This window comes from Theobroma umbraticum, unplaced genomic scaffold (genome assembly GCF_002168275.2).
Source record: "Theobroma umbraticum cultivar Fairchild unplaced genomic scaffold, ASM216827v3 scaffold_228.0, whole genome shotgun sequence".
Classification (NCBI taxonomy): Eukaryota; Viridiplantae; Streptophyta; class Magnoliopsida; order Malvales; family Malvaceae; genus Theobroma; species Theobroma umbraticum.
The window spans coordinates 300,122-321,166 of NW_018397274.1; the positions used below are offsets into that span (position 1 = coordinate 300,122).

The 21,045-nt window shown below is 33.8% G+C and overlaps 4 protein-coding genes across 6 annotated transcripts; 2 read left to right on the forward strand and 2 right to left on the reverse strand.

The window, feature by feature from the left end:
- Positions 1–894: 894 nt before the first annotated feature.
- LOC110427057 (chitinase-like protein 1) lies at positions 895–3,732 on the reverse strand. The gene is made up of 3 exons (XM_021442430.2): positions 3,181–3,732; positions 2,505–2,664; positions 895–1,581 (listed from the first exon to the last, which is right to left on the reverse strand). Exons 1-3 carry the CDS (start codon positions 3,569–3,571, stop codon positions 1,164–1,166), a joined length of 969 nt encoding a protein of 322 aa, XP_021298105.1. The 5' UTR covers positions 3,572–3,732; the 3' UTR covers positions 895–1,163.
- A 2,066-nt stretch (positions 3,733–5,798) lies between these two features.
- LOC110427273 (GDP-L-galactose phosphorylase 1-like) lies at positions 5,799–11,261 on the forward strand. 3 transcript variants are annotated; one of them, XM_021442761.1, is made up of 9 exons: positions 5,799–5,894; positions 6,079–6,134; positions 6,537–6,956; positions 7,162–7,295; positions 7,370–7,429; positions 7,557–7,784; positions 8,428–8,604; positions 10,148–10,399; positions 10,888–11,261. In XM_021442761.1, exons 3-9 carry the CDS (start codon positions 6,866–6,868, stop codon positions 11,080–11,082), a joined length of 1,137 nt encoding a protein of 378 aa, XP_021298436.1. In that variant the 5' UTR covers positions 5,799–5,894; positions 6,079–6,134; positions 6,537–6,865; the 3' UTR covers positions 11,083–11,261. The 3 variants fall into 3 exon arrangements, with proteins under 3 accessions (XP_021298436.1, XP_021298437.1, XP_021298438.1); XM_021442762.1 differs by having other exon boundaries at positions 7,174–7,295; XM_021442763.1 differs by lacking the exon at positions 10,888–11,261 and adding an exon at positions 10,566–10,769.
- Positions 11,262–11,587: 326 nt separating this feature from the next.
- On the reverse strand, positions 11,588–15,416 carry HERK2 (hercules receptor kinase 2). Its single transcript, XM_021442501.1, has 2 exons — positions 14,626–15,416; positions 11,588–14,514 (listed from the first exon to the last, which is right to left on the reverse strand). The coding sequence occupies exon 2, from the start codon at positions 14,321–14,323 to the stop codon at positions 11,780–11,782; it is 2,544 nt and encodes an 847-aa protein (XP_021298176.1). The 5' UTR covers positions 14,324–14,514; positions 14,626–15,416; the 3' UTR covers positions 11,588–11,779.
- Positions 15,417–16,695: 1,279 nt separating this feature from the next.
- On the forward strand, positions 16,696–20,672 carry LOC110427177 (vacuolar protein sorting-associated protein 2 homolog 2). The gene is made up of 10 exons (XM_021442622.2): positions 16,696–17,021; positions 17,207–17,251; positions 17,519–17,604; positions 18,311–18,415; positions 18,504–18,575; positions 18,883–18,954; positions 19,260–19,340; positions 19,448–19,483; positions 19,593–19,654; positions 20,349–20,672. The coding sequence occupies exons 1-10, from the start codon at positions 16,988–16,990 to the stop codon at positions 20,407–20,409; spliced, it is 654 nt and encodes a 217-aa protein (XP_021298297.1). The 5' UTR covers positions 16,696–16,987; the 3' UTR covers positions 20,410–20,672.
- The last annotated feature ends 373 nt before the right edge of the window (positions 20,673–21,045 follow it).

Sequence of the window (21,045 nt, forward strand, 5' to 3'; positions counted from 1 at the left end):
AAATTCGATTTTTAGAGTTCGATGTATAAAATAATAATTTATTTATAATTACCATCCGTAAAATTTCAAGTCATAATTTTTATTTAATTATTTGAAATCAAATCATTTCAAATCAAAAAAAAATCAAAAATTGAATTAAAGTTTGATTTTTAAAATTTGATGTATAAAATAATAATCCACCAATAGTTAGTATTCGTAAAATTTCAAGTTATGATTTTTATTTAATCACTTGGAATCGGATCATTTCAAGTCAAAAAAAAATTCAAAAATTGAATTAAAGTTCGATTTTTGCAACTCAATGCATAAAAAAATAATCCATTTATACTTAATATTCGTAAAATTTTAAATCATAAGTGTCATTTAATCACTTGAAATCGAATCATTTCAAGTTGAAAAATTTTTCAAAAATTAGATTAGAGTTCATTTAACGAAGTTCGATGTATAGAATAATAGTTCATTTATAATTAATACTTGCAAAATTTCAAAGTCACATATTTCCTATGATTACCCAAATCATAATCATAAACTGTTTATAGATCCAAATATTTTACTAATATTTTTTATTAGTTACTTTTGTTCAAAATTGAATGAAAATAAACATACAAGCTCAACATAATTGAAATATAATGACAAAATTTGTTATTAGCCTATATATTGTGAAAATTTTGGTATTTATATTCTTAAGAGAATAAAAAATTGATAATCATAATCAAACAAAAATCCATAGGATTGAAACCATATGCAGTGAAAAGTACATAGGGAGAGATTACTTTCAGGTTAGGTAGACACACATTGGAGTTCTTATCATATTGTATTTCAATCTCAATGTCTCATTCAATAAATCAGGAATATTCATGTGCAAGTGAGGGGAGAACAAAATTCCAAAACAAAGAGTGAACAGGAAATAATTTAAAGACATTGAATAAAATGGTGGGTTCATACATTACATCATCCTCAAGAGGAACACAAGAAGAAACAAATATATCAAAATCTACACAAGCAATTACAAAGAGCAGTAGCAAATCAACATCAACATATACTTACTATATAACCATGTAGTGGGCCTCCCTTTCATGCCGACACATAGAAGTCTTATTAATTCTTCTTCCTTTGACAAGGGCAGTATAACAACAAGGTTGGCTAACTAATAGAATACACAAAGCTCAAGAAGATTCAATCTTGGGAGCAATGGTTGGGTTGAATGCAACCTGCTCAGCACAAGTTAGCCCGTCATGTGGCCCTGCCTCCTCTCGCCCTATGCCCATTAGGTCAAGGTAAAACAGGTAGTGGGAGATAATGGTGTTCATGGGATCGATATCACCCTTCCCACAAACATAATCTCCATAAAGAACGTTCATGGTGGTGCCAAAAGTGGTACCCCGCTTGGCCAAAGTGTCATTCTTAGTTGGTTTCCAGTTGCCTACAAAGATGTCATGCGCTGAGGGTTGTTTCTTCTTGGTTGGGGTTATCCACCTCCAAATGGCAGCCTGGAAGGCAAGAGTAGCATTCTGCTCTATGTACTCAGGGTGGTTCAACAGATCCACTTTCAAAGCTTCCCCAACAGCTCCATAGTTGTAGTTCCTATGATCAAAAAGCCATCAAAAACATGCAGAGCTATATATCATCTCCAAGACCTAGGGCAGAAAACTCTGAAGGGAACAGGGCCAAATGCATACAGTCTACAGAAAATATAATATTTGAAATGCCAAATGAACATATCAGGGCCCTACATCCTTTTTGTGATCAATTGATTAATTGAAATTGGGGATATGAGGGCCCAAGAGGGGTCAAACAGGAGGGTGTTGATCAAAGTGCATTTGAGTAGATTAACGTTGAAAAACATAATATTTACTCAAAGATGCAACAACAGCACACTCAATCAGATGAAACACAAACAGACATGCCAACCCAATACATTGAACAGAATACCAGCTCTGGATCCCTTTATCCCCCTCTCTTATTTGGAATGCATCCCACTTTTTATTGTTTGGCAATCAATCATTGAACTTTATAAAACAATTAAATTGAACTTTTTCTTGAAGAGAGCATGTATACCTTCTTATTTATCTTTTTTGCCCATCAAGATTGGATGCCTAGGTACAATGAACTTTGTAAGACATTGCCAAGACATGCCTATCTATTTTTGTATTAGGCACATGACATACAAGCACATGAAGTAACTACAAGTTATAGCCAATATGTGTCCCAAGAAAATTGCAGATAAATATCAAGGGGTTCAGTAGTGAAACAGCAAAAATATATTTCATGCTAACAGCAAAAAGTGAAAAGGCAGTATACAGGATAAGAATAAACCAAATAGTTTTCACACCCCTACAAATCATTTAATCAGAATAGCTGCTTGAACAGACAATTTAAAACTTAATCAACCACAAACAAGACAAAATCCTCTTAAGTCATAAAATAGTGTTGATATTAACAAATAGATGATTTAGTGCAGATGGAAAAAGTTGAATAACTGTTTTAATCATAACTACTGTACATACCAGTAAATTGGCAAGGCACCACGGCCATAGTATTGAGCTCCAGGAGCACAGGGATACACGTACTTGTAGGATTCATCACAGTAATCCTGGCTAGGGCTCATTTCTTTACTGTAGCAAAGCCCCCAAGCCAACGGTCCTCCTGTTGCCACTCCATATCCACCTGAAATCATTAACCACCATTTAAACTCTGAAGCGTGAACTACAGCTCAACTAACAATTAAAAATTATCCTAACATTCAAAATAAACACTCATCGGGCGTGCTTAACCAATGGTTTCTTACATTTTATCCAAAATTTAAAAAACAAAGGTTTAGAAAATGAAAAAACTTCAACATACATACTGCACTATCAAACCTAGAAAGATTGAATCAAACAGGAGATAACAAAATCGATAATGCTACATCTTTATTACTGCTAATATATCTGACTCTTTAGTCCTATTCAACTTAATTTATCTAACACCGACATACAGATCCGAACTTAGCTGATTTGGACCAGAATGCACAGCACCAATCAAACCCAGTATCCATTTAAAACCTTGAGACTTTCAATTTCAAACAAAACACTCATAATCATAGGCATAAATTTATAAACTTGGAACAATCGGGGATCTTACTAAATAAGCAGTCAACTTGGAAATGCATCGAAATTAATACTACTACTAAAAAAAACTCACAAGATGTCTTGGCGCCGACATGGCCAAGAAAAGCAGCGATCTCCTTCATTTGCATAAGCTTACCACCGGTTGTCCCGAAACCCAGATGCTCAAAGTCGGCAGCAGCCAAAATGAAAGACTGGTAATCCCAAAATCCCACGGCGTGAGCCACAGGCGAATTCCTCTTGGAAAACAAGTTCTCAAATTGATAAACCTCGAAGACATCGGAAATGGTCTGGTTGCAACAATAAACCGACCAAACATTACATTCCCATCCCTGTAAACACACTTTCTTACCCTTCACAGTCTTCACTCGAATCTTCTTCTCCCCATCTGCGTTTCCCGTCGCAGCAAGATTTGCAACCAAAGCCACTGTGAGAATCAAGGCAATGGCCCTGTTGAAGTCAGCCATTGATGCCCCAGAAGGATTGCTTTCAAACCCTTTTTTTTCTTCTTCTACTTTGCTGATTTTTGTTCGGCTGGGAGGGCAAATGGAGGAGGAGTTTGTTTAAGAGGGAGGAGGAAATGAAAGAGAAAGGTGTTAGATCGAGGGTCCTTTTCGAGGCCGTCTAAACCAGAGGTGTGAAGTGTGCTTATATGGCGAACATGTTTGGGATGATCCAACGATGGATGAGCGATTGAGAGGGGAGTAGGTGTTCGACGTTTAAGCAAAACCAGGCTGGATCTTGGAGGAAAGAAGCTAATGAAGAGTGTCCCCACCAAATGTTCCACCGACAACCGCGGGAATAATAAAAAGGTTTCTGTCTGAGTTTTAACTACTTGACTACGCTTTACTTCTCACCCCAAACAATACGTTACCGTTACCGTCACGCCTCCCACCAGAGCCTAACACCTCAAGCTTCTGCTGTTAAGGTTACTGTCGTGAAATTGATTATGTTAACCGGACCTTGAGCCATGCTGACAAGACGTTCACTAATCTATGTGAAATTTTTGAGAATTTTAATTCAGATCTTTAATTTGTTCCTATGTTATGTTAATTTTATTTTATTTTTTTTTATTAAAATATTAGATATAACATTTTTAATATAATTCATATAAATCGAATTCTTATAATTTTAAAATTTATTAATATAAGTATTATAAATCATGTCACAAAATTTTATTTGTTAAAGTTGTTAATCTAACATTAACATTAATCATTCTGATTTAACATTGATTCTATCGATTTGGAATTTTCAAAAATTTTAAAAATTCAAAAATATGAAGTGATTTTTTAGATGGTAGGTGATATTTAATTACCCCCCAAATGATTAAAAAAATTAAAAAGCTTAAGATAACTTAAAAAAATAAAATAAATTTTTATTTATCTTTTACATGAAATTAAATTTTTTATTTTTATTTAGATCAAATAAATTTTTTTATTAATTATTCTTTGTCAATTTATGCACTAACTTATGTTGATATGAAAGATGAATCATGTTACATAAGCATCTAATTAAATCATATTATTATCTCTTGTTAGCATGTCACATGACATAAAGTGATAAATAATATTTTTATTAAGTTAATTATTAATTACAATGATTTATTTGACTTAAGATAAAAGTAAAATAGTTTATTTTGCTCATAATAAAAATATAAGAACTTTATTTAACATAATAAAAAATAATGACTTGTTTGAATTTTTTTAAATAGTTAATAAATTTTTTAAAATATTATACCTTAAAAATTTTAATTAAGATAGAAAATAACTAAATTTTATGTGAAGTAAAAAGAAAATTGAAGGATAATGAAGCAAAGTGAAACTTAAATCAAAATTAAAAAAGATTCTAATTGGTTAGACCAATAATGTATAGATAACTTTTTTTAACTTTTATTTGGTTGTTGCTATTTATAATGTTGTTGGTTAATGCCACATCAACAAATTTTATCAGAAAAACTCGAAGATGTCAACAATTGAATTAATGTTTATAAATTTTAAAAGTATAAAAACTCTATTTATACGAATTATAGTAAAAAAATTATAATCTCACATTTTTATAAAGTAAAAGGAATTAAATTTATTATTTTTATAAAGTATAGGAACTTAATTAAAAATTTAACATTAACCATTTTTGAAAATATAAAGATTCGATTAATATCAATTATTATAGGGGAATTTAATCTAATATTTTAATAGAGTACATGAATTATATTGGTAATTTGTCCGAATATAATTTATCTTTTCTTTTTCTATTTTTTTCAATATTGTCTTTATACAATACAAGAGAAAGAGCCCACAACAAAATTAATCAAAGGTTTTTTATCTCAAAGAATTAAAAAAAAAGAACTTATGATTATTATCTCATGAATAGACTTATGTCATAGACATGTCTTTATATCTCTTGTATTAAATTCATCACATTGATAATTAACTATCACATTTAATACATAATTAATATTATAAATAAAAATTTAACTACCCTTAAATAGTGCTTTTAGAGCATTCGTTAACTTTTTATTCATAACTAAATAAATATATAATTTTATGGTCAGTGTGTAAGATAATATTTTATAATTATTAATTATGGACTTATTTTTCTATAAATGGCATAAGGTTATCGGCCTTACTCTTTTATATTTTCTTGGATTGTAAATTACACGTGTCAAATTCCTATTCGATGAATACGGGACCGAAGATTTCATAAAAGTCAGCAATTCCGATTCAATTCATCCTCGAGGCAAATAGAAGGGGTTCTTGAGAGATAGAAAGGGGAGCAGCGAAACTTTTAAAGGTTTGTAATTGCAATTTTTAATTTTAATTTTAATTTTACGTTTCTTCTCTATCATTATGAATTCACAAAATTAAATTAAGAAAAAAAAAGAATTTAAAATTTGATTGTTTGCAAATATCTTGAATTAGTTGAAGACATGGAATGTTTTAGTTTCACTGAATTTGGGCGTTGATATGGAATGCAGGTGATTTTATACGTTTGTACAAGGTTTTCTCTTACAGTTCTGTTTTGCTACCAAAGGTAATTTTTGCTTTTAATTTCATTGGGTTTCATTGATATTATTATTATTATTATTATTAATTTTTAATTAACTTTTAGATTTTCAGATAGGCAAAGTTAAAATTTAAATTTGGCTGGATAGTGTGAGAAAAGTTAAGCTTCTTTGTTTTTTGTTCCTTCTAATGGCTTTGTTTTACTAATCTTAGTTGATTTTATACTTTTTGTTAATGGTATTCTGATTATTGAATATAACAATGATTTGTTTATTTAAATGATTAATTTTATAATTTTTTTGTGGTATGTCTTATGATTAGAAAGGGTGTTAGTTGAGTTGATATGGTAGCAATAATTAAGCATTTTTTTTTAAAATTTTCTTGATTGTATCTTGGAGCTGTATTTGATCTGCTGTCTTATGGTTTTCAGTTTTTCCCTCAAGTCTTTGGAGGAGAGGACGGGATCTGCTGGTCCAGTTCGGGCTGGCTTTGTTAATTTAAAAACGGCTCTAAGCAGAGAAACTTGTGCCAAGATTAGAAGGGGCAGAGAATGTATGCCGGCATTTCCTAAATTCTTGATTGCTTCCCCTTCATTTCACGGTGGTCGTGGTGCCCTACCTTCAGCTGGTGGGCATCCCGCAGATCTTACTTTCCTTGCTGGTGGTGGCTGCTGATAAAAGCATCTGTGGAGGGTTTTGGAGCAAGTTGTGAGTGGAGCTACAGTATTTTGTTGTTGTTTTAGGAATACATTTTATAAGGATGGTTACGATGAAATGGCTTGAAGATAATAGCTTTCCAGCGAAGAATGGAAAGTGTGAGCAGTTAATACATTCTCACTCCTTTCTTCAAGGTTAGTAATTTTTTTGTTTTTGTTTTGTTCAGTGTTCCTCTATTGAATTAGAATGCATTCTTTTCCATATAAATGGTGCATAGTTAGATGTTATAGCTATGTAAATTAAGTTTTACTGAGGATATGCTGAAAGGTGAGTAGTGTATTGGACTCATAATGTATCATTTTTTTCTTTCCTTCAAATGTGTGTTTGAAAACCCTGAAGAAATATTTACAGATACAAATTTCCCTATGTACTGCTTCGGTAGCCAATCTATTGAGGAAGACAATTCATTTGAAGGTCTTTCATGCATTGCTGAGGAAGAGCAAAGTATTTTGGATGCTGTTCTGCTATCTCAGGTATGGAACAAATCTGGAATATATTTGTTGAAGTCTATTTATCATCTTTAGCCATCTTTCCTGTTATTTGGCAGTGGGAAGATCGGATGCGGAAAGGTTGTTTTAGATATGATGTGACAGCCTCAGAAATAAAGGTACCTGATAAAGTAGTATTCTCCTAGTTCTGAAAATTCTTGCATTTTTCTTTCTTCCTCTTTTATTTTTTGAGTATAAAATTGGGATTATGGTAAAGATACATATCATCTGTGATGGATTATGTAGGTCATTGCTGGAAAGATGAAGTTTCTTTCTCAGTTGAATGAAGGACAGATAACAGGTCATCTGTCAAAACCTGAGGGCAATAGACTTCGTGAATGGGACCCTTTTGTATTTGACTGCATGAGACAGCCAGAGGAACTACTCTTTTGTGTTTCCAGCAGTAAGAAGGCAAAATCTGAGCTTATTCCTTCGGCTTCTGTGCCTGATAGTGCCATCTTGGTGATCATCAATGTAAGGCCAAGTGTGGGTTTAACTTTTGATTGTAAGTTTATTTCCAGTGTTAGGATGGTATATACCCTTTTATGAAAACATCACTGTTAATTGTCCTGACAAAATTATTGCAAATATTAAGCTGGAGAGAAATTTGTTTCCTTATAATCTTTTCTTTTAACTCAAGAGACCCAGAGGGGTAGGGGAGGTTCCACATAACAAATAAACTATAAACATGTAAATGTTTTTGGAATGACTGGGATCCACACTGACTCGGTTGTGGCATCCTCACATTAAGTCTGCATTAAGTTTTCTGTACCATGATAGCAACCTGTCAACTCAAGCTTCATTAAAGTTCAGTCCCTTCTGTTTTTTATGATCTTTTAAGGGAGCTTCTATTTCTGTAGCAATCTAGAGCTCTTCCAGTGTTTAAAGCTTCGAGCCTACCAGCTTTAGGCATGCTTTGGGAAGGGAAACAGAAAATACCATTCATATGAGGTTATGTAACCCAAGAAGAAAAACAGGCTGCTCTTCCTTGTGTCAATAAATCTTAATGGCTGTTAGATGTTCATTATAGGTGTTAATCTATGTTAATGATGTTTAGTAAGCACAATTGGTTCGTTAAGTTATATTCTTCTGATCCATGCACTCTTTGGTTTTTAAGGTAACTCCAGTTGAATATGGCCATGTCTTCTTGGTACCTTGCACCGCAAACAGACTTTATCAGTTCCTGGATCCAAGATCAGTTGAACTAGTCACAAGGGTTGCTGCAGAAATTAATAACTGTTCATTTCGCATGTTCTATGATTGCTGTAGACCTAATCGTTCTGTATACTTTCAGGTAATAAATCATTCGTGGCTGTTCTTGTTTGCTTATTTCATGTCATTGTTGAGCCCACAAATGTTTTGGTAGTTTTGGCTTCAAAGTTTGGGAATTATATTCAATAATGCTACTACAATCAGCACTTTTGTGGTTGTGCTGTGCTAAGAAAAAAACTGAGGTTTAGTTTGGAAACCTAAATTTGGTTTGGAATCTGAATTTCAAATATTTCCATTTGAAATGCCTTGTTGGGATGAATTTAGAATTTGAAATTCATGATTTCCAAGAATCTTAGTTTTGAGGAGGGAGGGAATTTTAACTGGGCTAAATTTGACTAATTCAATTTCAAAAATTAATTTGAAATACTTTTTTGGATCTTTTAAAGTTCCAAGTGTATTTGGCCTAAATTCTTAACCAGTTCTTTAGGTTATTTTTTGGAACCAAAATTTGGCTTTGGATTTTAAATATTTTGGTTTAAAAACTTTCAAATTTAAAATTCTTTTTTGATAAGGTTTGGACCTTTTAAAGTTTATAGTAGATTTGGCCAAATACAAATCCAGCTTCTTTAAATCATTTCTAAAATTCAAATAAAAATACCTACCCCTAATATTGGTTTCCAACGGGCCTTTAAAAAATTCCTAAAACTATTACTTTGGATTTCAAAATCCAAACAATTCAAACCATATTTTACCATCCAAATATTGATTCAAATCAGAGTATAAATGTTTGTTAATATTAAGATATTAGAAGTTAGAGATAGATATGTTATTGAGTTTTTTAAACAAAAATCATGTAATTAAGGAAATGTGTGAATATTGTTCTTAGCTGTACATGAAATGTTAAAGTTAGTTACTTGAGGTCTTTAACTTTGGCATAAACTTTACCATACAAATAAGTTACTCATGGTAATTTTGGATCCATAGTTCATGCTTCCTAGACTCACCAAATCCTTTTTTGATTGAGAATAAGGAAATTTAAAGTTAAGTAATAGAGGCTGTTAATTTCAATTTAATTCAAAGTAATAAACAAATTGATATTGTAATCTTCACTCTATGCACTCTAAATTCCTAGCTATCTGTTATATCATAAAGGTATTAAGTCAACTAAATTCCTAAATTCACAATCTATAATTTATACTTTCAGAGCTCAATAATTTAAACACTATGACAATGATCTAATCAATTACAGGGCACATTGAATATCAAATTAATCTTGATCAATTATCAAAGTATCATTAATGAGACAAATAACAAATAAATAAGTAAATGACATATGGGCATAACTTGCTGCTTGGGGTTTGTCAAAAGGTAAGTACAGAGATTTCATAAAAACATAAGTAGTCAAATAAATGACAAGTCATTCAGGTGGTCTCTGATGTTGATTATTTTAGCTTTGGGAACAAATGTATGTATCAAATGGATGGCCTGTAAAAAGGTCAATTGCTTAGATAAACACCCATATCTCTTTTTCAAATAATGCTAGTATGCTGCTAACTTTAGTGGCTATATTCTTTTTATTTGATTCATGCTTACAGCTATCATGACTCCTTTATTTGATGATGCAGGCTTGCTACTTCCCTGACCCTTTACCTGTGGAGTTCAGGCCTGTAGACACTGTCTATAGTGGTGGGAGGAGAGGGATTCGCATATGTTCTGTCATAGATTACCCTATTAAGACCCTCTGTTTTCAGACCACTCATAATCTCAAGATAATGGCTGTAGCTATTTGTGAGATATGTTCTCATTTAGAGGAAAAGAATGTGCAATATAACCTGATGATAACTGACTCTGGCAAAAAGATCCTTTTGTTTCTTCAGGTAAGTCTGTTCAAAGCATAGAGATTTTTGTTGCCCCCACCTACTGGTGATAGTTGATATCTAATTAGTTTTGTTGTCTTTTAAAATTTCTAATGCAATGTCGTAAACTGGATGGATTTCCTTTTAAAGTATCACACTAAATCGTAGTTAATTTTGAGCGTGAAAGGGTAATGCTGCCTCTGTAACTTCTGTGTGGAAGTCATCGTTTGTGAAGAATGGCAAGAAGACAGAAAATGCAAAGCTATACACGCATCTTATCTATGATGTTGTCTATGATGCATGTAATCTGTAGTCAAACTGAACTTAAGTGGCCGTGAACTATAGTTGCATTTCCACACTACACCATGTTGTTTCCAGGTTTTTGTTTTAATTTCAGAACCCAACGCTCTAGATTCTATGGTAGGTTCCTTCTGTCAAAATTGATATCCCACTGGAGGATTTCATTCTCTTGAATACTGATCATGGGTTAATTTGAATCCATCCAACAGCGATCATTTGCAGCCTCAAATGCAATTTCAGCTTGGGAATGTGGGGGTTACTTCTTATTCAGGTGTAGGTATGAATTCGATCAAGTTACTGAGGATGCCATGCTTAAACGACTGAGCAGTTTCTCCCTTGACGATGACAACTTTGAAGCTGTGAAGCAGCTTTGCTGCAGCATTGCCAGTAAATTTGATAGTTGATCCAAGACTTTTCAATGCATGTTCATGACCTCTTGTGTAGTAGTAATTTAATACTATGTTGAACTCTTTTGACATTGTGTCTTGTTGTACTCTTATTGAGAACTCAGGCTTGTTATGGTATATGTTGTTTCTCCATGTTGTATCTGACTCTAATAAAGAAAGAGTTTATATTTGATATACTATCAATATGTCGAGTGAATGGTTATTGCAGTATTTGGTTCATTTTTTTTACCAAAGAACGACCATTCTCGAGAATATTTATTTCGAGAAAGTACTAAATGATCTATTTGGAAATTGGACTGAACTATTTGAAAAGGTATATGGCAGTGTGGACAAAATAATCAAATTTAAGGCTTCCATCAATGATCACATTATTCACACACAAACTTCAATTAGTCATAATCTAGATGAGATATTTGACTTCATCCTACTAATAAGTTAAGCCAGATCCAACGATTCAGGAAAAAGGACTATACAAATCAGCATCTTGATCATTTCATCATAGTCAAATGAAACATAATCATGATCTTCTCATATTTGGCTCCCCTTACTGCAATGTTAGTAAGGATCTTACACCAACAAACTTTGAGTTTAATACAACAAAAATAAAAGAATTTTAAGCTACAAGTATGATACTGTAAAGGAATACAATTACTGCTCTTGAACAGTCATCAGGCAAGCTCACCATCAGATCCACCTATATAGCTTCTGGTTTGGACGCCCCTGAACCAGAATTTCCATCATATAGCCTATTTTCAGCTTCTCTCTCTTCTAGATCCCCCAAGGCCTGACTGCTTGAAAAGGAATTGTCCATAGTGTTGGCACGGATCCATGCTTGATGGAGTTGCAAGACATACTCCAAGTGCCATAAAACTTCCCCCATGGTAGGCCTGTTCTTCCCTTCATCCGCAAGACATTTTTCCGCAATCTCTCCAAACTTCTCCATTGACTCTGGAGAATATTTTCCCCTGAGATGTGGGTCAATAATGGTTTCGAGTGACCTTTGTCTCTGCCACCTCATTGCCCACTCTGCAAGATTTATCTGGTCTTTTGGCAAGCTAGGATTTATAACAGCACGAGCACAAACAACTTCAAACAACACCACACCGAATGAGTAGACATCAGATTTCTCAGTCAACTGCTGCCTCCGGAAATACTCAGGGTCAAGATATCCGAAGCTCCCCTTCACTGCAGTACTAACATGGGTATGCTCCAGAGAAGGACCAGTTCTTGACAGCCCAAAATCTGACATTTTTGCCACAAAATTTTGGTCCAACAAAATGTTGGTTGTTTTAACATCCCTGTGAATAATTCCCCGCTCTGCTCCTGTATGAAGGTAGTGCAGTCCCCGAGCAGCACCAATGCATGCTTCCAATCGCTGCTTCCAAGTCAATGCTGGGACATCATTTCCAAACAGATGACTTCTAAGAGTCCCATTTGCCATGTATTCATAGACCAAGATCATCTCATTTTGTTCATCACAGAATCCAATCAAGGAAACCAAGTGCCTATGTCTAAGCTTAGAAAGCATCTCAATCTCAGTATGAAATTCAGTAAGCCCTTGCTCGGATTGTGGATTTGCCCGCTTTATCGCTGCAAGGGTGCCATCTTCAATCTCCCCTTTGAATACTTTACCAAAGCCCCCTACACCAATCACTAAACTTTCATCAAAATTATTTGTAGCTGTCCGAATCTCTGCAAGTGTAAATTGCTTGCCAACTCCAATGGAGGCAATAGATCCATTTATATTTTGAAGTCTAGATAATCCTTTGGCATTAGCAGTGCTATTTAAAATGGACCCATGAAGGAACAATGGTCTCCACCCAGGAGTGTTGTTTTTCATGTCACCTGATTCTCTTCGTTGTTTTTTGCAGAAACAAAATAAAAAGGTACCAGCAGCTGCAAGAATGGCAACACTGGCTACACCTGTACCAATTCCCACCCAAAGAATCCAAGATTTTGAATTGTGAGTTGAATTCCCAGTTGAATCATATCTCTGCACGTGGGCAAGATTTCCATTTCGGCTAAGCTTGAAAATCTCCAGCCCGTTCAAGAGAGCATCAGTTCCTGAAGCACCAGCTGCAGTGTCAGGACCCAGTTGAATCCAGAGGATGTTGATTTTGGAAGAAACCGCATCAAAGTAATCCTGATGATAAGCTTTATTTATTCCCCCTGCCCTGACAAAAAGGTCAAAATTATTTGCTGCAGTCCGGTTATTTATGTAGATTCTGAAAATCCTCTGGCTCGGCTTATCATAAACCAGCTCACAGAAGTGTAAGCGGACTAAGTAATCAAAATCAGGATCCACTTCAAACCTCCATGACATATTGATCCTTTTCTCCAACACATCGGTGTTGGACATGCTTCTTGCTGTTTCATACACAAGAAGAGGAGCCAGTGAAGAATCATTTGCAGAAGCATAGGTAATATTAGAACTGTTGTGTGTTTCAAAACCTGCATTTGCTGTGATCATATAGCCAGAATCCACATCCCATGTTCTCCAATATTCTGAATCCTGACTGGCATTAATCTCAGGACCCCCAACATTCAACCTATACATAGTTTCAATACCCCTTCCACTTAGATTCAGATTTGCATCATTTCCACCCACTTTACTGACTGAATCTGCAAAAAGCTCATCGGCCACGGGGACCATCTCCATGGCATTAATGAACCCAAATGATCCTTTTGTTGGGGTGAACTCAATCACAAGCTTACCTAAATTAATAGGTAAAATATACTCTTTAACCAATGAGAACGAGCTGGAATTAGTTCCCATAGCTTGGAGGTACAAATTCTTGTGTGCAATCTCACCAGCAACATTAAATTGTTCTAAGAGTTTCAGACCATTTGCCACAACATCGAAAGAAGATTCATTTACATTGTGGTCATCAAAGGAGAAGGGACAGAAATGAAGCCTCAAGAAATACTTCCCCTGGATTCCATTAAACGTGTAATTCAACTCATCACTGAAAAGGCGGGCAGATTTATAGAGAGGTGCAAAGATTGAATCACCACTTAGTGTAGAAGTAGCGGAAACAACCTCAGGAGAACTAAGGGTGAGATTATTATCAGCGGACAAGTCGCCAACCCATTTTCTACCATCCACATTGACACTAGAATTTGTGCCGCAATTTATCAGAAAAGACTTTGACTGAGCTTCACCTTTTCTAAAACTTGCAGAGAATACAATAACAAGGAGCAAAGACAAGACCTTACCGCCTTGAACCTTCCCCATCATCACAATCCCTCAAGAAATTGAAACCCTTTTTTTTTCTTTGTCTCCTATATTCTTCTCAAGAAAATAAGATTACAAAAGGTTGTTCCTGGTTGAATAGCATGAATCAACCAAAACTAACAAATAAGCATGTCACACAAATCTACTTTCAGTTTCCCAGAAATGCATCAGAGCTTTTCCCTTTACCATCAAGCCTTAACAGAAGAAAGAATTTAATCACAAAATGTACACAAATATTTGAGATTTCATATCTCAGCAACTTGAAAAACATGCATTTCCCTTTTGGAGCAACAACATGAATTTACCTCAATGGATCCAATCTGGGTATTTGAGTTTTCCCCTTGAGAACCCCAACAAAGCATAAACTTTCCCTTTGAACAACTTTGGCCTACTGAAAAAGAAGTAACCTTGCAGATCTGCACCCAAGATGAGCTGAAAATGAAAAAGAGTCAAAGACTACAGGGGGTAAAACACAAAGGGTGGCAATGTAATATGATTGGTAGAAAGATACCAAATCAGGTGAGCAGCAAGGACTATGACAGAAATCTAAGAGAAAAATAGTAGAAAAAAATATAAATAAATAATGATAAGGTTATCTGAATAAGAAACTAGAACATGGGCTGTTGTTGGAAACAGATTGGAAAAGTTCACTTCAGCCCACCCTTGTCTGTTGCATCTCTAGGAAAGAGCCAAGAATCTGACATATCAAATCTGCAACCCTATTAATTAAATCACTCATCTTTTTGAAACTGTTGTTTCCTTGCAAGAGGTGTCAATATCATTCTACTTTTTCACCCTACTAAGCTTTAAAAACCAATACCACCAAATTTTTAACAGGTTGGAGTATCAAAAAGTACTATAATTACACAAGTAATTACTACAACTTGAATTGGTTCTTGCCATGTTTCTCTATGAGCAGATCCTCTAAGTCTAAGTTCACTAAGGTGTAATGTGATGGGTTCTCATATCTCAAAGAAAAAGCAACTTTCAAGCTCTGGGTCACTATGATTTGTGGGTGTAGCCATGCAAGAAAGAAAAGGGGAGATGGCCTAAGAGATGCGCGTCCATGACTAGCTAGTTGGGTCACATGCATTTGTCTGGGAGATGATGAGCGGTGCAAAGGCAAAGCAAAGCAATTGTTCTTGTTTAGAATTCCTAATCTGTCCCTCATTTTACAATTATTGCAAAAGCTGTGCCTTGTCTTATCCTCCCTCCGTACCATAGTGTACTCTTTTGCCCTTTGGGTCTTTGGGCATGAAAGTCTAATTATATCATTTCTTTAACTTAATAATAGGACTTTTGTATTCTTGACATGATTAAATAAGATTAAAATATTTTATAATTATGTTTGGATAGTAAAATTATTACTTAACACAAATTCTACTAAAGTTCGAGTGAGGTTTTCAAGTAACAGTGGTAGAATGTTCATTACTTAAACTTGCTTATAAATAATGATTCATATTAAATTTTAATTTTATATTTTTTTATTTATAAATTTTTTGTAATTAAAATAATAACTATTAAAATTCATTAATTGTTATTATTATTAAATAATAAAAAATTTATCAAAATAATATAAAAATAAAAAAAAAAGAGGATATTTAATTTGGGATATTTGAAGAAAGAAATATGAACATTTAATGGAAGAAAAAAATACCTTCAAATAGGAAAAAGTACCTAAAAGGGTAAATAATAAAAAAAGTATTTAAATTTTTTATCCTTTTAATTTTTGGAAAATAGATAAAAGAGAAATTGGGAGGAAAATAAATGAGATGGGGACACGGTTGCTTGTAGACCAACTGACATCTAACTACCTTGGATTCCACTTGTTAGCTCCCATTTCAATCATCATTTAACTAAGTTTAGCCTTTTGTTTTTTATCTCAAAACTTATTATTTGATAGGATAATTAAATTTTAAAATTATTATTTAGATTCATATCCGAATATTCTACACATTAAATATTACATACTTGAATCAATTAAATGCTTAATTAAAATAAATTTAAAATTATATTTTATGTATATTCAATTAATAAATTAAAGTTAATTCACAAAATAAATTAAATTTTAAATTATATTTAAAATAAAATATGAGTAAGAGATGAAAAGAATATTTATCCAATTAATAGATATATGGTTTAAGTTGAAAATATGAATCCGATATAAATGATATTAAAGTTTAATTAATTCTTCATTGATTTGATATTTAAATATTAAAATTTGAGATGAGATCGGATCAAAATGAGGTTTTTTTTTTTTTATAATTAAAAAATTAATATAACAAGGAAATATCCTTGATTTCACGTGGACACGAATTCTAACGAATTAAAAAAAAATAACAATAATAAATAATAAAAATCTGATAAGGAATGAGAAAAAGAAAAAAAAAAGAAAGAAATCCTTTGTAACGGCTAGTTTGCGGTGCGGGGCCAGGCGTACCGTTGATTGAGTAGAAAGAAAAGGCGTAGCGGGAGACGCACTGCAGCAGCACGCTCCCCGACGACGGCGCACCTTCACGCAGTCACACTCTCCTTTTTCTTTGGAATCCATTTCCATCCGAAAGGGTTTTAGGGTTCCGAAAGGGAAGATTTGCTCCAAAATTTAGATCCTTTCCCCTTCTCACATTCTTACATTTTTAGGGTTTTTATTTATTGCACCATCACATCATGAACATCTTCAAGAAGAAAACATCTCCCAAAGGTATTTCACTTTCTCTTCAGCATTGTTGGGATCCCACTGAAATTCCTTTAGATTCTCTCTCACTGTGTGTGTTCTCTTGTCCTTTTCCTTTTTTACTCTGGAAAGCTTCATGTCCATGTTTAGACTGTGCACTGCTCTTTTTGTTCTGTTTCCGTTTTATTTGTAAGTTTTTTGTGATTTTTCAGATGCTTTGCGGACGAGCAAGAGAGAAATGACGGTTGCAACCCGAGGTCTGTCTGGGTTTTTTCTAGTTTTTTCTATGCTTCATATTCGAAATTGCTTAGTCCAAGCATAGATTCTTTGAAAGTACACCCAAGTTTGTTCATTCTTCGTGCAATGATGCACCTGATATTACATGGAATTCCAAAATACAATCTCATGTGTTTCAAATTCTGTTGGGCTTTTCCTTTGTTCTCTCCTACTATTCAGCTAAAGCTGAAAATAGTGGTCATGTTTGTTTTTATCCAGATTGCTCTAATATTTTTCTGTTTGTTTAGGAATTGAACGTGAGATTGCATCACTTCAGCTGGAGGAAAAGAAATTGGTGGCGGAGATCAAGAAGACGGCCAAAACTGGAAACGAGGTAAGTTTAATACTAGTTTCAAAGAAATGGCCTGTGATAGTTGTCAAGCCATATACGTATGACATTTGTTGACCTATCGAGTCTGTTTATATTGCTGAATTTTAAGTTACGGCTATTTCAATGTTGGTAATGAGGTATTTTTATTGTAGAGCATGAGGATTGTTACAAACCTAAAAGATGTTTTGTGAGAACACATGTGAGGCATAGTCTCCTGAAACATTTTGCTTGACTTAGGTTATAAAAGTTGTACAAGAGGGCTTGAAATTTGTTATCTTGGAGCCTTTATGTTTGAGGAAGTGCTATCATCTTTAACAACCTTTTTGGTGTAAAATAAGTAGTAGATGATGCAATAAGACATGCTGATTTTGAATAGCCTTTCCTCTGTATTTGAGTTATCTGTCTTGAACGTTCAGGATGTGGAAGAAATGCACACCTGCTCATTACTCGAAGCAGAACTTTAAATCTTGCTGGTGTGTAATGGCAAATCATGGAAAGATCCATAAATACCTCATTGTCTGTTTATGAAATTTGTTTGCTTATTAAGATACTTTGCTGTATTTATCAAGAACCCTGCCACTAATTCTATTAATTCCCCAAAATCTTTCAGAACTTTAAATCTTGCTGGTGTGTTTGCATAAGAATTCCATTAATTCCCCAAGCTCGCAGCTTGTTCTTTTGTATCTAATTACCTGTATGTGTTTTTTAGGCAGCTACTAGAATTTTAGCTCGCCAACTTGTACGACTGCGGCAACAAATAACCAATTTGCAAGGGAGTCGTGCCCAAATCAGAGGTGTAGCAACTCATACACAGGTTGAGTTTCGACAATAAAAAATTAGTTGTTGGGATAATTAAAGTTTGTATCACTATTAATTTACATATTTTATTTTTATGTTCCCAGGCATTATATGCCAGTACCTCAATATCTACAGGAATGAAAGGTGCAACTAAGGCAATGGTGGCAATGAACAAGGTCTGCATCTAAAAGCTTGCAGTAGAAAATGTTATATATTGTTGTTTTTTTTATCATTGTTGAAGTCCTTAAAGAACAAAAATCAAGTCAATCTGATGTTTCCATTGGTAGCTGTTCAGCTTAGCTCTAGTGACAGGTAAAGAGGTTTTAGAAATAAGGAGTCAATGATCTGATCGGCAAATAGGATTGTATACTGGAAAATGTTATACTTACATGTTTTGTACTACAATATGGTTCTGCAGCTTCTTCTTTCCTCAAGGTTAGATGGTTCTCATATTCGATCATTGCATTGTCTTTCCTTTTGCAGCAAATGGCTCCAGCAAAGCAAGCAAAAGTGATAAAAGAATTCCAAAAGCAGTCAGCACAAATGGACATGACAGTAATACTCTTTGTTTTCTTGGAATATTTTTACTTTTAGATTCTCTCCTCATACAATTTTCAGCCTTGAGAGCTATAATACCTGGTGATCATACCTAGAAAATGATGCAAAATTAATTAGATAGATTAACTCTGTTCTCAGTGCAATGATGCATACTTGCTTCATATTGAAATTTTTGCAAGAAAAAACTTAGAGCTTGGTGGATTGACTTGTGTGAGAGTGGCGTTTCTCTTCATTGTTGCTGTTTAGTATGTTTTGTAATATGGGTTCATGTAGTAATGGTTGTTTTCTTGATCTTTTTGCAGATAGAGATGATGTCAGAAGCTATTGATGAAACTTTAGATAAAGATGAGGCTGAAGAGGAAACAGAGGAGCTCACGAACCAGGTGAGATGTTTTATTTATTGACAATATTTTTTTTCCATTTTAGTTTTCTTGGCATAGTTCCTATTCTGTTATTCCCTAGATCTCTGATTTATATGGTTGATAAACAGGTGCTTGATGAGATTGGAGTGGATATTGCTTCTCAGGTTCGAAACTTGAAATTGATCTTATCAAAAAATTTCTGTGATATGTTTGCATTTTTTAAATTGCAAGAATGTGTAGATAATGCTTAATTTTGCCGCATTCTTTGAACAGCTATCCTCAGCTCCAAAAGGTCGGATTGCATCAAGGAATGCTGCTCCTGAGGTTAATGCTAGGTATGCATGACTTTTTGTGAGCAAAATCTCAATATTTATGTTGTCCACTAAAATATCATCTGCTTCTGTTAATTTAAGTGCAAAATGTTGAGCATTATTTATCATCATTCATTCACAAAGTAGTACTGTATACTCCTTATTTTAGACTCCCACTAAATCGGGAAAAAAAAACCCTCCCCTATTTTCTGTCTCCCTTTCTAATGATAGTAATACTTTCAACACATACTCAACATCTATGGTTAGTTGGTTATTGCATAGAAGTCAGCTGTTGGAAATCAGTGGCTCTGAATTATTTACATTACAATGACTGAAATAGTCTGTAATCTCAAGATAGCAGTTGTGCCAATTGCCCAATATTTGTTGGTGATGTGGGGCAATCATAGCGTGGTGATGTAGTTTGTTGATTTATTTTCTTAAAAGAAAAGGGAATCACGGATAAATTCTAAAAGTATAGGGTTGTTGTGTGCTATGTAGACGAAGCTTTAAGATGATGCCATGCAATTTTGCACTGTATAATTTATTTATTTAATTATCTCAGAATAATTTTTGCAGTCTCAAATAAGAACCAGATACTTTTCCTCTCCGTTTTCTCAAAGTGGAATATGCTGAAGGAAGAAATTATAAACATGCAGTAGGAAGATATGTGCAAAAACAGGAATTAAACTTTTTAACAATGTACTATGGTCATCTGCAGGTCTGAATCTACTGATGTTGATGAACTTGAGAAAAGGTTGGCCTCTCTTCGCCGGATATGATGGCATAGGCATAGAAGTTAACTTGCTCAGAAAAATCTCATCGCTGTATAAATTATTTAAAGTATATCATGAAGAACAGAACTGTAATGATAAGATTGTTATATCTGTTCTACTTACCTGAATAACCAAACGGATTGGAATATTTTCTTGTTCAAATATCACAACTCCTTATTGAAATTTTGGTGGTGTGGTGTCCATTTTAGGTCCAAAATAGTGATGTGATTATTACTGCTTGTAGTGTCCTCCATGAAGATGACAAAAGGGCTTCACTAGAATTTCCAACAGGCCATTTAGACACTTGTGTTTCTGTACATATCCATGAACAATTTGTGTATAAATTGCTTGTGGATGGGACCCAAATGGACATGTGTATCCATGGACATTAACACACTCCTTAGCATTCCCATTTTGTTTTTATTTTTAAGAGCAAATTAAAAAAAATTAAATCAAATAATAATCACATATATTTTGTCGTCTTCTAAATATCAACTTATTGACATATGACTACTTAATTATTTTCATTTAAAAAAAAAAGCCCATGGCTACTTAGAGCATGGAGAATGGAGACCCAAAGATAAAATATAATCTAAAAATTGTATTTTGTGTAAATTTTTAATATTAAAATTCACATTAATT

Bases quoted from the DNA above. Each gene is read 5' to 3' on its own strand.
- LOC110427273 (XM_021442761.1), top strand. From the start codon at position 6,866: ATGGTTACGATGAAATGGCTTGAAGATAATAGCTTTCCAGCGAAGAAT. The intron at 7,785-8,427 runs GTAAGGCCAAGT...TTGGTTTTTAAG, and splicing joins CCATCTTGGTGATCATCAAT to GTAACTCCAGTTGAATATGG. The intron at 8,605-10,147 runs GTAATAAATCAT...TTGATGATGCAG, and splicing joins ATCGTTCTGTATACTTTCAG to GCTTGCTACTTCCCTGACCC.
- LOC110427177 (XM_021442622.2), top strand. From the start codon at position 16,988: ATGAACATCTTCAAGAAGAAAACATCTCCCAAAG. The intron at 18,416-18,503 runs GTTGAGTTTCGA...TTATGTTCCCAG, and splicing joins GTGTAGCAACTCATACACAG to GCATTATATGCCAGTACCTC. The intron at 19,655-20,348 runs GTATGCATGACT...GGTCATCTGCAG, and splicing joins GCTCCTGAGGTTAATGCTAG to GTCTGAATCTACTGATGTTG.
- HERK2 (XM_021442501.1), bottom strand. From the start codon at position 14,323: ATGATGGGGAAGGTTCAAGGCGGTAAGGTCTTGTCTTTGCTCCTTGTT.
- LOC110427057 (XM_021442430.2), bottom strand. From the start codon at position 3,571: ATGGCTGACTTCAACAGGGCCATTGCCTTGATTCTCACAGTGGCTTTG. The intron at 2,665-3,180 runs GTGAGTTTTTTT...TAATGATTTCAG, and splicing joins TGTCGGCGCCAAGACATCTT to GTGGATATGGAGTGGCAACA. The intron at 1,582-2,504 runs GTATGTACAGTA...TTTTGATCATAG, and splicing joins GGTGCCTTGCCAATTTACTG to GAACTACAACTATGGAGCTG.